General features: G+C 45.0%; 1 protein-coding gene across 11 annotated transcripts in view; it reads left to right on the forward strand.

The window, feature by feature from the left end:
- Nucleotides 1-14,120, forward strand: part of LOC109869126 (ankyrin repeat and SAM domain-containing protein 1A) — a 125,027-nt gene extending 110,907 nt beyond the window's left edge. For 5 of the 11 annotated variants that reach the window (XM_031804459.1, XM_031804460.1, XM_031804458.1 and 2 more), the window contains 9 exons: nt 3,368-3,466; nt 3,567-3,713; nt 3,837-4,253; nt 4,897-4,968; nt 5,178-5,264; nt 5,639-5,776; nt 7,173-7,355; nt 8,656-8,763; nt 9,517-14,120. In XM_031804459.1, coding sequence (XP_031660319.1) covers nt 3,368-3,466; nt 3,567-3,713; nt 3,837-4,253; nt 4,897-4,968; nt 5,178-5,264; nt 5,639-5,776; nt 7,173-7,355; nt 8,656-8,763; nt 9,517-9,642 — 1,377 coding nt within the window. In that variant the 3' untranslated portion in view covers nt 9,643-14,120. The remainder of the gene's footprint in view (nt 1-3,367; nt 3,467-3,566; nt 3,714-3,836; nt 4,254-4,896; nt 4,969-5,177; nt 5,265-5,638; nt 5,777-7,172; nt 7,356-8,655; nt 8,764-9,516) is intronic. The other 6 variants (XM_031804463.1, XM_031804464.1, XM_020459019.2 and 3 more) reach the window with 5 other exon arrangements.
- The last annotated feature ends 230 nt before the right edge of the window (nt 14,121-14,350 follow it).

Here is a 14,350-nt window from a genome sequence, read left to right on the forward strand (position 1 = left end):
CATAGCCAGGCTAACTGTCTCAGTCCCCCAAGCTCATGACCCCGCTTCTGACAGTGAACAATTAGTCTGGAGCAGTCATGCCCCTCAGGTGTAACGCTAGGCAGAACAATCCAAGCAGAGAGAAAGCAGAATTCTAATGAAGTGCAAGGGAGAGCAGAGCTTTACTGAGATGTATGTAACGGAGGACAAACTATGACAGGAAAACAACAGTTTGATCCATTAGGTACATTATATGTTGTAACAGAGGTTAGCAAGGACCGTTTTTGAACAAGGCATTGTGTAATTGGGGTAGAATAATGTAGGTTCCTGTACAGCTGGTCCTTCAAGTCTCTGTATAGTTAAAAAGCGAGGTAATTCTTTAGGAGTTTTATAACTTTTCGAGGACTTTTCAATTGTTGAATTGAGTTCTGTTCACTGGTGGTGTAATCTAAGATGTCCTTTATCACCATTTTATCCCCCATTTTTAGATTCCTCTGGCATTCTATCTAATTTCCCCATTCACTGAAGCTTATCAATAGCAAAAAGGGCTGTTTGGCTTCTCTTTGATGTACAGGTTTCTGATTTATAAACACCCACGCTCACTCACATGCTACTTTACTGTGCATTAAACATACTGTACGTTGCACATACTATGCATACCAATGGATGTACACAGGTACACCACAACATACACATGCAGTTAATGGTTCAGTCCCCTATGCTGCAGACAGTAACGTATTCTTACTATGACCTGCAAAGAGAAAACATTAGTCAAAGGGCTTTAACGAGATTACCCCGTAGAGTTCCTAGTCATTTGAGTCTGAGACTCTTGATCACAAGTTGTCCTGCAGTTTGAGGCCATGGATGAAGGGATTGGAATAAGCCTTATACAGGGGGAGGTGGAGGTGAATGTTGGATTTTGTCTCATATCAGGCAGTTGGAGAATTTCATCCACTTAATTGCCTTTTATTAGGAATTGGATAATCCCCTTCAAGGTTCCTTTGTCATTGAGGCAAGGGCACTCCTCTAGTCTCCGTGGTAACTGGGGTAGATGTGGGGAGTTGTCAGAGCTGTTTTAGTACAGTATGTGTGTCAGGATCAGAGAAATGCAGTCAGCCAGGGATGAGGGATTGTGTGTTACTGTGTTAGTCCTAGAAATCAGCTCTGTATCGACATGTATGGCAGCCTCTGACCCCACCAGTGACTGACAATAACACTGCAAACACACAATGTCCAATTGGTCAGACCAGCATTGAATAGTCCTTACCACGGGTACTTCCTGTTTTGGTTTCTGCCTATAGGAAGGGAGGAGCAGGATGGAGGTGTGATCTGATTTGCCAAAATAAGGGAGGGCAGGGAAGGGCCTTGTAACCATCCTGGAACGGAGAGTAGCAATGGTAGAGTTTTTGAAGCGCGAGTGGCGCAGGCGATGTGTTAAAACTTTGCTAGTGTTTTCTTCAGATTTCCTTTATTAAAGTCACCAGCTACAATAAATGCGGAACCAGGATATGCATTTTCCAGTTTGCACCAAGGCCAGTGTAGGTTCTTTAGAGCCGTCTGTAACAATGTATTTGAGAAACAACAAGTGCTCATTGTGCAAATGTAGGCTAACAACCAACCCATCTATTGAGAACAACATTATGCTATCACTCAGTTGAATAACTCCCCCTTTACATTTTGGATCCTCATATGGCCTCATTTGAAAATAAACTGACATGTATTATTTACCATTGGCTTGGAGCATTTTGCTACTCACTGACTCCCTGGCCCAGCATTAGCAGTATACCAATCTGTGGCCGTACGTGTTCCATAGAGGTCTTTGGTATACTGCACCTGTGTAACGTTATTGAATCCTGGTGCTGATGTGAGCGGTAGCTGCTCCTCCTTTAGCATTCCAAACACAGCATCAGCGGTGTACTCTAAACACTCCACATCTAGATGGTGTGGGCAGCTCTGCTCTCGCTTCATTCCACTTCATCATCAGCTGGAGAGAGATTAATGAATTGATCAGTTCAGGTCTGAGTGTAGGTGTGCTCTGAGCCGTCATTCCACTGAGTTATTAGATGAATAAAGGAAACATTTTTCTTTGTCCCTGATATAAAAATAATAATAATAATTTGATGGCCTCTCCCTTATGGCTCATCTCTCTCTTTTTCTCCCTCTCTCTATCATTCTTTCCCTCACTCTTTCTCTCCCTCTCTTTTCTCCTCTCTCTTTATCTCCCTCCATCTTCTCTCTCTCCCTCTCTCCCCTTGTTTTCCCATTTGCCTATCTCCCATTAACACATACATAATCCTAACAGAGTGGATAATACCTGAGTCATGATCTTTACACACGCTCAGGTTAATACAGTAGAGCCAAAAGAAAGTGCACACGCACACAGTTATATGCACACAGTCACTCCCTAGGTGCCTGCCTCCCTGCCATGGCTGAGCCACAGGGAACAGCAGTCCACTCAGCAGCCTTTTGTCTTAATGACTCATTTCACCCCGTGTAGATTCCACTGTGCCATAGGCACACACACTGATGACCCCTCCCTCCTATCCATCTCCCAATTTCCCTCCCCTCTCCATCCCTCCATCTTTCCATCTCCCTGACTCTGCTCTCATGGTGGGATTAACACAGGGCTCATACACAACACTGCAGATGATCCTAAGTGTGTGTCACCTCCCAAGTTGATGCTCGTACAGTACCAGATTTTAAACAACTTAATGCACAGTGCGTACAGTACCTCACCTAGCTAATTGGTCATTTGAGTAATGGCAAATGATTCCTCTTCAGACCAATGGATGATGAACCCATCGAGTGACCCCGATCAATGGCACTCGGTGGAGGGAGGCTCCTTTCAGTCCCCTTCACCCTACTGTCCTGCCATTCCCTGATTGATCCATTGATTAGCGATCCGTTGCTCCTGCCTGGCTGTGGCAGCCTTGGAGATCGTATTGACCCCCCCTCACCCCTTTCTAATGCCTGTCTCCCTCCCTCCCCCATACACTTAAATTACATTTCATTCAATGTATTGACGTTTATTACTGTACAGTATGTGAACTCTATGGGAGAGGAGGGTCAAAGTTCTTGACACCCCAGAGGAATTGACCCCTTCTTTCCTCAATGACAGCTTCTGGGCAGGTAGATCATATGTTGGGTCTTTGTCTTAGTCACGTTTTATTGTGTTAGATTTAACCTAAAAGCCCTCCAACACTAAAATGATGCGTTAGATTTCCATTGATTATATGGAGAAAACCACTACCTCCATTGAATTAATCATTGTGTTATCAAATTCCTTGTCTGCAGCTAAGCCTGGCGTTATGGCGACATTGAGACCATGTCAGTAGGATCTTTGTGATGTATGTCATTCTAACCTGAACTTCCTCTCTCTCTGTTACAGGGTAGTAATGTGATGGAGGAGCAGGACCTGAGGGAGATAGGCATCACAGACCCAGGACATCGGAGGAAGATCCTGCATGCAGCTCGATCCCTACCTAAGGTTCCCCCATGGCCCCCTTGCAGCATTATAGCTCTACTAGTTAGTGTGACTGGCCCTGACTGTGTGGGGTCATTGTGTGACTGTGAGCCTCCCCCTGCAGGTGAAGGCCCTGGGCTGTGACGGCAGCAGCTCTCTGTCCTCCTGGCTGGACCTCCTGGGCCTGCAGGAGTACCAACACAGTTTCCTGTCCAGCGGATATCGTAGCCTCGACTGTGTCAAGAACCTGTGGGAACTGGAGATTGTCAACGTGAGTGTGCCTCTCTGAAATGTAGTTTGAGCGAGAACATTTCAAAGTAGCCATTTAATTTAATAGTTCATATGTGCTAAATGGCAACATGCTCTATGGTTGTGTTTATTTTTGTCTCTCCAGGTGCTGAAGATCTCCCTGCTGGGACACAGGAAACGGATCATCGCCTCGCTGGCAGAGCAGCCTTATGAGGAACCTCCTGTCAAGCCCCCCCGCCTGTCCCAGATCAGGTGTCAGGACCTGGTATCCCAGACCTCCTCTCCCATCAGTCACATGGACTCCTATACGGGCCGCTCCATGGACCCCATCCTGCCCCTGGGGGAGCCTGGGGGGAGGAAGGGGCCCAACCCCGAATACGATGTGGCCCCCCACCGTTCCCGCAGTGAACGACACCGATCACATGAGAGGTATGAGGAGCGGCATCTTGAGCCTCGTCTGACCCTGCGACCCCCCAGCATGGCAGCACCCTACACCCCTGTACAGAACTGGCACCACCAGCCCGAGAAGCTCATCTTTGAATCCTGTGGATATGAAGCCAATGTAAGGGCTTTCTTCCTGTTGTTGCTCACTAAGGGCTCTCTTCCTGTTGTAACTCACTAAGGGCTTTCTTCGTGTTGTAACTCACTAAGGGCTTTCTTCGTGTTGTAACTCACTAAGGGCTCTCTTCCTGTTGTAACTCACTAAGGGCTTTCTTCGTGTTGTAGCTCACTAAGGGCTCTCTTCCTGTTGTAACTCACTAAGGGCTTTCTTCCTGTTGTAACTCACTAAGGGCTTTCTTCGTGTTGTAACTCACTAAGGGCTTTCTTCGTGTTGTAACTCACTAAGGGCTTTCTTCGTGTTGTAGCTCACTAAGGGCTCTCTTCCTGTTGTAACTCACTAAGGGCTTTCTTCGTGTTGTAACTCACTAAGGGCTTTCTTCGTGTTGTAACTCACTAAGGGGCTTTCTTCGTGTTGTAACTCACTAAGGGCTTTCTTCGTGTTGTAACTCACTAAGGGCTTTCTTCGTGTTGTAGCTCACTAAGGGCTTTCTTCGTGTTGTAACTCACTAAGGGGCTTTCTTCGTGTTGTAACTCACTAAGGGCTCTCTTCCTGTTGTAACTCACGAAGGGCTTTCTTTAATACAGATGGTCTCCCACTCTGTACTACTATATTAATGTCCTGCTCTCCCCTCTCCTCTCTCCAGTACCTGGGATCTATGCTCATAAAGGAGCTACGGGGGACCGAGTCCACCCAGGATGCCTGTGCCAAAATGAGGGTAGGTCTAGCCTCTGTTTCTCCAGAGAGACTGTTATCTAACATTTCAGCTTATATCTGTTGATTTTTCTCCCCTTTGTTGCAACTTGTATTGTCTTAAATTTGATTCATTGTACCTGCTGTTGCTCTTTTATTGGGACCTGTGCTTTCCTGATTACAGGAACCCAAGCTAATGTTCTCCTTTTCATGCTATACATCTCTGTCGCTCAGAGGTCAACAGAGCAGATGAAGAAGGTCCCCACTATCGTCCTCTCCATCACCTATAAAGGGGTGAAGTTCATTGATGCGGCCAATAAGGTTGGTTGGCGGGGTTCCCCCTTTTCACCTTAGGCCTGATCCATACAGCGATATCTGACAACTAGACAGATTAGTCTCTCTCATACACACCCCAGCCATGGAGGCTAGACACCAGAGGAAGCAGCCCAGTATCACACCACACCTGTCACATTGATCCAGCACAACCCTCTCCCTCCTACTAAATTTCACCCCTGTCTATTAAGTGAGTCATAGACATGACAGATAGTCCTTTAATAGGGCAGTAGGTCGAGAGGTTGAACTTTTAGTTCATATTGGTCATATTAACAATTTTTTCCCATGATGGAGATGTGAAAGTGGTTGATGTTATTGCCGCTGTGACTCCACATTAATCTTGGTTCCTCCTCCAAATACAGAACATCATTGCAGAACATGAAATCCGGAACATCTCGTGCGCGGCCCAGGACCCAGAGGATCTGTGCACGTTTGCCTACATCACCAAGGACCTGCAGACCAACCACCACTACTGCCATGTGTTCAGCACAGTGGACGTGGTGAGAATACCTGCTTACACATCAGCCCACTCATCTACTCTAGCCTGCCGTGGCTTCATTGTATACTATGCTATTAGATTAGTTGCAGAATACATCCAACTTCAGACTGCTCGTAAGAGCTCTACTTCTGAAATATTGCCCTGCGGTGTGACAATTCCATGCAGAGACACTGTTCCCCAGTCCTGTCCACAGAGCATAGTTTCTCTCTGATATCCTCTCCTTGGTCCTCATGTGAGATACTTTCCAGCCACCGTCTTCAATCCTCAGAGGAGATGTGACTGACTGGCAGCAGCACTGCATCACTGTTATCTTTACTTTCTCGACCCGCTTACGTCACTGTGAGGTTTCTCACTTTGGCAACGCTGATGGCCTTCATTCTTCACCACACCATTCCTCCTGATAACTGATTCTCTGACTAAACGCTAAGGCTTCTCAAATATAATACCGCAGGGGTCATCGAAAGCCACTGACTGACCACATAGAAATACAATTCATAGAATGACCATCCCCATTCAAGTCAATGGGTGTTTGTTTATGGCTGGTTCCACCTTTCTGACATGTCTGCGGATGACTATCTGAGGTGGGGGAGTATAATAACCCAGAGATGGGATCAGAGCTTTTAAACAGTAATGACCAGGCTGTTACTGGACTCCACAGGCTCATTTTTCACCAGCCCACACAGTAGTACAGATCCCAGATCAGATCAAAGGATATAAACAGAAATACATTTCACCACACAGGAATAAGCGGTGTTTCTGTTTTTCTTAGGGTGGAGTTGTTTTGTCACTTAACTTTACAAGATGGGTTTGGTGTTTAATTATGTCTCACTTGAGTGGGTTGAGCTGCCCAGTGGTGCTGTATGTGTCAGAGGAAGCCATTCAAATCTTTCTCTTTGGAAAACAAATCAAGGACTTTTGGGGTATACAAATAAACACACACACAGACCCCCCCCCCCAATGGTTTTGGTCTCAGTCTCTGGTCCTGAGTGTGTGTTCACCTTCACCTGGTCCTAATTCGATTCTGTGTTTTAATGTGATGCAGCTCCAGCCCCAGTTGGTTTGCAGTAGCAGGTGTTTGCAGCCAGGGGACAGAGAGGGAACAGCTTGCTGTCTCGCTACACTTCCTCTCTACCTGACAGCTCTGCCTGTCATTGAGTTGGGTCTTTTTACAAAGTGATGCAGGCAAATTCACATAACAAATTAAGTCATAGATTCCATTGTCTGACTAAGAGCATCTCTCCTGGAAGTTACTCTTCACTTCTCCACTTCAATCTGATTGATGCAACAGCGTTCATATTCAGGAGCTTTGTCTGTCTGTCTCTCTGTCTCTGTCTGTCTGTCTGTCTGTGTAGAATAATGAGTAGGATTCTATGTTCTGTCTCCTCCCCCTCTGGTAGAACCTGACCTATGAAATCATCCTGACGCTGGGACAGGCATTTGAGGTGGCCTATCAGTTAGCTCTCCAGGCCCAGAGGACCAAACAGCACCAGGGCATCCCAGCAGGACCCGGGGCAGAGGTCATCGAGACCAAATCCAGCCGGCCCGTTCCCAAACCACGGGGTGGCGTAAGGAAATCAGGGGTGAGTTTGTCACATGCGCACACAGACAATTCTCTTCTGATTTGGACAGGAAACAAACAAGTGATTTCTCAAAATGCTGCAGCTCCTTACATCATTGTGAATACATTGTGAAGTAGCATTAAAACGTTAAGGAATGGATTGCCACTGAACACATGCGGTTGGTGGTACCTTAATTGGGGAGGACGGGCTCATTGTAATTGCTGGAACGGAATAAATTGAATGGTATCAAACACATGGGTTCCATTCATTTGATACAGGTAACTGCCAAAATAAAGGGAACACCAACATAAAGTGTCTTAATAGGGCGTTGGGCACCACGAGCCAGAACAGCTTCAATACACTTCGGCATAGATTCTACAAGGGATTGATTACACCTAACTTCTTCCATGAGAAATTCCATCATTTGGTGTATTGTCTCAGGCGCCGCTCCAGAATCTCCCATAAGTGTTCAATTGGGTTGATCTGGTGACTGAGACACACGCACACCCTTAAAACCCCTATGCTCCTTTGAGACCCCTCTTTCAAAGTCACTGAGATCTCTTCTTCTAGCTATGGTAGGCAAAATAATGGGCAACTGGTCATTTTTATACATGACCCTAAGCATGATGGGATGTTTAAATTGCTTAATTAACTCAGGAACCACACCTGTCTGGAAGCACCTGCTTTCATTATACTTTGTATCTATAATTTACTCAAGTGTTTCTTTATTTTGGCAGTTACCTGTACCATTCAATTCACTCCATCCCAGCCTCTATTATGAGCTGTCCTGCTCTCACCAGCCTCCTGTGCCACTGAATGATAATGTGATGATCACAGGGCTGCTTGGATTATTTATTATATATAACAAACAGAAGGTGTGTTCATACACAATCCTTTCCCTTTAGGAAAATTGTGTTATTTTGACATAGCATGAAAACAACACAATGACAAACACCCCTAAAAACAAGCTACCACACCTTCGTCATAGCTGTGCTTTGGGATTAATAGCTATATACTGACGCTATTAGCAGAGGGGTTTCATTATGTAATGCCTTTCTCTGCGGGAGGTATCAAATGACAGGTACCAGTCCCATCCCTCCCATCGGTACACACACCTGAAATCTCATGTCCCCCAGTTACTGGACTAAGCAGGGTGTTGTGAGAATCTGTCCCTTCTTCCTGTTCTGTTTCAGTCCTCCCCATTCTGTTGTTCCACCGTCCCTGGACAGCCCGTATTTCTTCTCTCTCTTGTCCTTTCACTTCCCCTGTGTTAATGTCTGTCTCTCGCTCTCTTCCTGTCTGTCCTGTCTGTCTCTTCCAGGACTCTCCTCTCCTGCTGGACAGTCGCTCCTGCTGTTACTGTCTCACCTGCACCACCCACCGTCCCTCCTTCCTCCCACTGCACCACTCTGCCAGCCCTGTTGCCCAGGTGCTGCTCTCTCCCTCTCTCCTCATCCTCCTTTCTCCCCTTCCTCATCCTTTGATCATCCACCCTTTCTACATAATTGTATGTGTTACTGCCTTGGCTTGATCGATCCCCCTATTACCAATCCTTTACCAAAAACTCACATTTCTCTCCTCCCCTTCAATCCATCTACATTACTCCTTTGTCTCTCCTCTTCACGCCTCATTTCTTCTCCGTTTTTGTCTCAATGGGGTTCTCAACCTGGAGTCGCACAACTTTTTTTCTTTCAAAAAGATGACGTCATGTTGAGACACCATCAACTCTGTTGGTTACTGTGTTGTTCTTTACTGGACCCCTTGATAGTTGTAAAGCCCTTGGGAGCCCCCTAGTGGTATGAACATTCCAGGTTGGGAATCACACTTGATTTGCTGATGTGATGTGGTATATCTTGGTCCTCACTGGTTCCTCTGTTAATGTTTTCTTACTCACACTTAGTACATTTTACTGTGCTTCAATGAGTCATCAGTTCCTGTCATGATCTCTCTGTTTGCACAACATGTTCAGGCACAATACACTGTTGTAGCGGTATTGTTAGAGAGGAGTAAAATAGATTTTGTTTGGGCGCCAAGCAGGCTCCGTGCAGGATTTCCACACACCGTGATCTTAGAATGACTAACATGTAATTCAGCACACTAATTGCATTTATTTGTCTGTTGACTCTCACCCTAAGAAGTGTCAAATCCTGTATCTGAGCCCCCTCTGTGTCCCCTACCCCAGCAGGTGGACCCGTTGGAGCTGGAAGTGGACTCCCAGTCCCAGGGCAGCACCACGTGGCTGGTGGACCCTGTCCCCAAAGACTCCAAGAGGACCATCAGCACTAAGTACGAGACCACCATATTCTGAGTGGACCCGACACATCTCCCGCCCTCTGCCCTTTGACCCTGGGCTTGACCTTCTGACTTACTGTACCTTTCCTCCTCCTCCTCCATCTGTGTGCCTTTCACTGTGACTCTGCCTCTTTCTCAGGAGGGCCAGAACCCTCCTGCCCTCCTCTGTCTCCACCTCTCCTCTGCCTCCACCTCCTCTCCTCTGTCTGCCGAAAGACTCAACTTCTCTCCTCCCCCTGTCTGTTATTCAGTCTACCATTATGAGACCTGCCTCTTCTGTCCTTGCCTCGCCACTGCCTCTCCCCCTGACCACAAATCTGTTAGTGGGGACTAACTGAACAACCTCCTGGACTAACACCCTGATCCCTGCTCCTTTTCACTGTGTTAAACTGCTGACTCCTCTGGGCCCTGAATCATTGCTCTGTGATCATCATACAGTATGTTCCTAGGCATTTGGTTCCCCTTGCCTCTGTGAAGCATGATACTCTACCTTGTCCTTCCACTTCCCTCACATTGACACTGTTAGTTCTGCTTAAACTGTTCTACTGTATGGTGCTGTTATTCAGTACCCCTAGCTATGATGTGTGTAGGACAGCTAATGTAATCCACAAATCCAGTCACTGATTTAAGTTTGTTCAGTGGCTACTATCTCCATTCTACCTACCTACCTACCTCCCCACTCCTCACCATTCCTCTTTCACTCCCCCAAATTATCTTCGGACAATCCTTAATTTTTCTATCCATCTATCCCTCCTTCCTTTTTCCTTTCTCCTCTGGGTGCTTTTACTGCTCTACCAGGCGACGGCCACTGTGAGGCGCTCTTGAAGAACTTTCCCCTTCCTTGTTTCCTGAACTTTAAACTCCTGACTCCAGTGCTCAGAAACAAATATCCGATTCTCTACAGCGAAGGATCACGTACCTGGATGAACATTGTTTCCAGAAGATTCATCTGTGAGAGACTCCCTGTTCCATTGTTGTAGTTCTATGCACATTAGTAGGAACATTGCCTGTTTCTCTGCAAGGGGATGGAAGACAACTCTGGACTAAACCCTAGAATTGGCCCATTTGGGTTAACAGAGGGAAGGGCATGTTGATGCGTATCCTGTCTGATTTTATTATCGCTCTTTGTGTCGGTTTCCCACACTTAATCTGAGTCTGGGAAACTGGCCCTCTGTGTTATGCTGCCAAAGTAGGCTAGGGTCCAGCACTGTGATAGGAGATCTCTACTGGTAGCTATTGGAGTTAACATTGATGGGGGATAGATAGGACACAGAGGTTCAATCATATCATGGTGTCCTACATAGATGTCCTCACTGTTATAGACAGCAGTGTGGGAAATCAATCTGAGCATGCCTTTGCTCTTTGACTGAGAATTTGATATCTAGTGCAATCCTTATTTGGAGTGTCATGAAAACTTTGTGAATGCTTGGATGCTGGGGAAATATGTGCATCAAAGATGATATGAGGAGAACTTAAATGGACTGTTTATTCAATAGAGTATGAGCCAAAATGCATGAATTCTGCTCTAGCCACCAGTAATAGACTTGGGTGACGGTTTCAGTCTAATTACCCAGCCTAGCCGGTAGATCCGTCAATATAGGGCTGATCGGTTATATTAACCTTAATGAGGAGGAGAGCTCATCAAATCTCTCACTGGAGAGGAGTGGTTAGGTGAAATGTGTCAAAAGAATAAACTGCTGTACCATCCATCTTTCCTAATCCAAGCATGTCTTAATGGACTGAAAGATGAAGGCATAACCTTGTCAAGGTACATATTCTGTTTAGTTGGCATCTAGTCCATCCACTGTGGTGAAACAGAGGCTGATGTATACAGATTAAAAGTACAGCATATACATAATGTTGCTATACTTTAGGTATGGTGCATTCAGTGTTCTCATTTGAAATCGTATCACTCTTTGCATCGATCTACATTTCTAACTCATCGCCATATTCCAAATAGTGCCAAGATGCAATCAACCCAATGTCTGTTGAAAGTAAACTGGGAAATAGGGGACTTTCCTTTTTTCCCTTTAATTTTCCTTCTTTCTTTTTCACTACTCATACAGTTTCTCCTTTATGTTCATCATGTTGTCATTAATGACTGTCTGTTTTACTATTCACCCTGCCTCAGTCGATATTCAGTGCTAACATGGAAGCGGAATTTAATCATTATCTAGAAAAATCTGTTATCTTGATATCTACGCCATTTTGTTTTCAGTTGGCTCAGTTATGTTTTTACATTATTTTAACCCCAGTGCTGTGTTGGTGTGTGTCTCCCTTCCATGTAGCTGACTACCATGACTGGACACCCAGCCAGAGTGAGAGGTCAGGGGTGACCCATACCTATGGGGTTGTGTTGTGTGGCAGGGTGCATTTTTGGAACCAGGAGAAAGGCCTCTTTCCATGCACCCTTCCTACCAGTACCACTGGAGACATGCTTACATACACCAGGAGGGCCCTACCTCCTCTCTGACACCCCTGGACCTCTCCTCATGCTCCGCTCCTTCTCACCTCCACTGAGGTGTTCAGCTCCAGGGGTCAGCGCTGTAGTTCTGTATCACACAGACAGGAAGTCAGCCCCCAGGCAGTAGGCCCAAACAACCAACATCCTCACTGCATCCACTTACTTACACGGGGAAATGGACTCAACGTGTCAAAGCTTGGTCAGTTATCCAGAGACTGAAAGGTGGGTGTTTGTTTGGTAGGCATCTCTTTCAATGTGAAGCACTCGACTTTAACATCCCTCCTTTTCTGTTTTTATTTTTTTACAAATGTAAACATGTTTATCCTTGACAGGCCAGTGAATGCTGTTCAGACAGTGTATTTTATCTACGGGGGTTCGAGAGTGTCTTGTTCCCAGTTGTTGTTTTTCCCTGACATTTTGTGACTTGTGTATCCATTCCATGAGAGTTGAAGATGGATGCTTCTCTAGATCGATCCCTCAGAGGGGCCTTTCCCATACACATGTATGTGTCTTCGCTGAGGGCTACGCTAAGCTAATGTTTACTCTGACAGGGAATTTTATTAAGGTACAGACAGTGGTAATCAACATAAAAATATATTTTTGAGAAAAGAAGTAGAGATCTACCTGGATATCTCACTGGGAAATGGGAGACAGATTTAGATAAAGGAATGCATTAAAGTTGTCCTCGGTATGCTATGCTCACTAGGGTACGATTGGGTAGAATAATTACAATGTGAGATTCAGCAGTACACTCACAGGCTTTCTCATGTCCATCCATTCAAGCACCGAGTCAGTTACATCAAAGCATCGCTTTATCTTCATTTTCTCATTCATAACATACAGAACTGTGATAGTTAATGTAATAGTGTACAGGAGGAATAATCTGACATGGATGAAGTTTGGAGGGCTGTTCAACTGACACTACAGCAACTTTTAAAAACAGGGGGTGTCTTTTGTATGTTTAAACTGTTCAGTTACTGGAAACTATAGGACCTGTTAGCAGGTACTGTGATGGCCTTTTATCCCCCCTGAATCGATTTGATTTATTTTAAACTAGTCAATTCAGAAAACCAGTCCTGTAAGATTTTAGGTACAATATGGTACACAGTGTTTTCTCCCCATATACTATGTCTCCTGGTACGTTGACTGTTTTCTGTTTTGGGTGCTCTGTGTTCAGCTGGAGTGTTGCGTCTCTGTGGGTACATAGACTAGCTATATGGTACTCACTCTATATGATACAGCTGTCTTTAGCTGGTTGATGTGAGCACCTGAAGCTATCAACCTGGTCCTGTCGCCGCGTTTGCACATAAGGATCATGGGTAGTACAATGGGACTATTCTGATGATATTAATGAAGACTATGATGATGATAACAATGATATTGGATTGTAAATTAATCTCTTAGCAGTCTGTATTTTGATACTTGAATGATTTTGTTTTTATAGATATCTATGTATATGTATGTACGTATGTAATTGTTTTGCCACATTTGTAAAAAAGGACAGTCTTATTAAGTTCAACATATCATGATACTGTTAGGTTCTAATTTTGAGTAAATAACTCACGGACACTAGAGAAGCTTAACCAAGTTTAATTCTTCCCAAAGGGTCGTTACAGCTGTAATTCAGAAACAGACATGGCTTCCCTAGTGGTAGTATTCAGTCTCCTTATCTCGAAACATTGCATCATTCTTGCTAATCAGGGAGCAAAGTGACATGAGCCTTAAACGGTTTCTCCCCTTATCAGTACTGCCACATGCAATTGTGTTCCCTGCACTCAGCCCCTCCCAAGCTTCATTATGGCACCCCTCATGTCTCTTTAGTACCTAATGTTCCTATACTTCTGAGTGTAACAATGTTCAAAGTTTCACCCCTGATACCCACGATTGAAAACGGGCCGAGAGAAAGAACTCAGAGGGACATCACTACAGAAACAAAGAAAAAAGATTGTAAATGACCTTTGGGCTTCCAGTCCTTTTTTATGGTTATTATTTTTCATAATTGTACAACTAATAAATGAAGAAATGATTAACCAGATTCCTCTGGTCTTTTTTTCTATGTACTTGACAATCATTCAGCCATGAAGAATTTCATACTGTTCTTAGTACTGTAGGCTCTGATTGTCTTGTTGTGACTACACACACATTTAGAGAAAAGGTAATGATGATAGTATGATGAACCAACATGATCACGTCTTAGCATGCGCGGTTACCTGACAGGCTTGGTGTTGCATCTACTGACACATTTCATTTGATATTCAGA

Source organism: Oncorhynchus kisutch, linkage group LG24, assembly GCF_002021735.2.
Source record: "Oncorhynchus kisutch isolate 150728-3 linkage group LG24, Okis_V2, whole genome shotgun sequence".
In the NCBI taxonomy this organism is placed as follows: domain Eukaryota; kingdom Metazoa; phylum Chordata; class Actinopteri; order Salmoniformes; family Salmonidae; genus Oncorhynchus; species Oncorhynchus kisutch.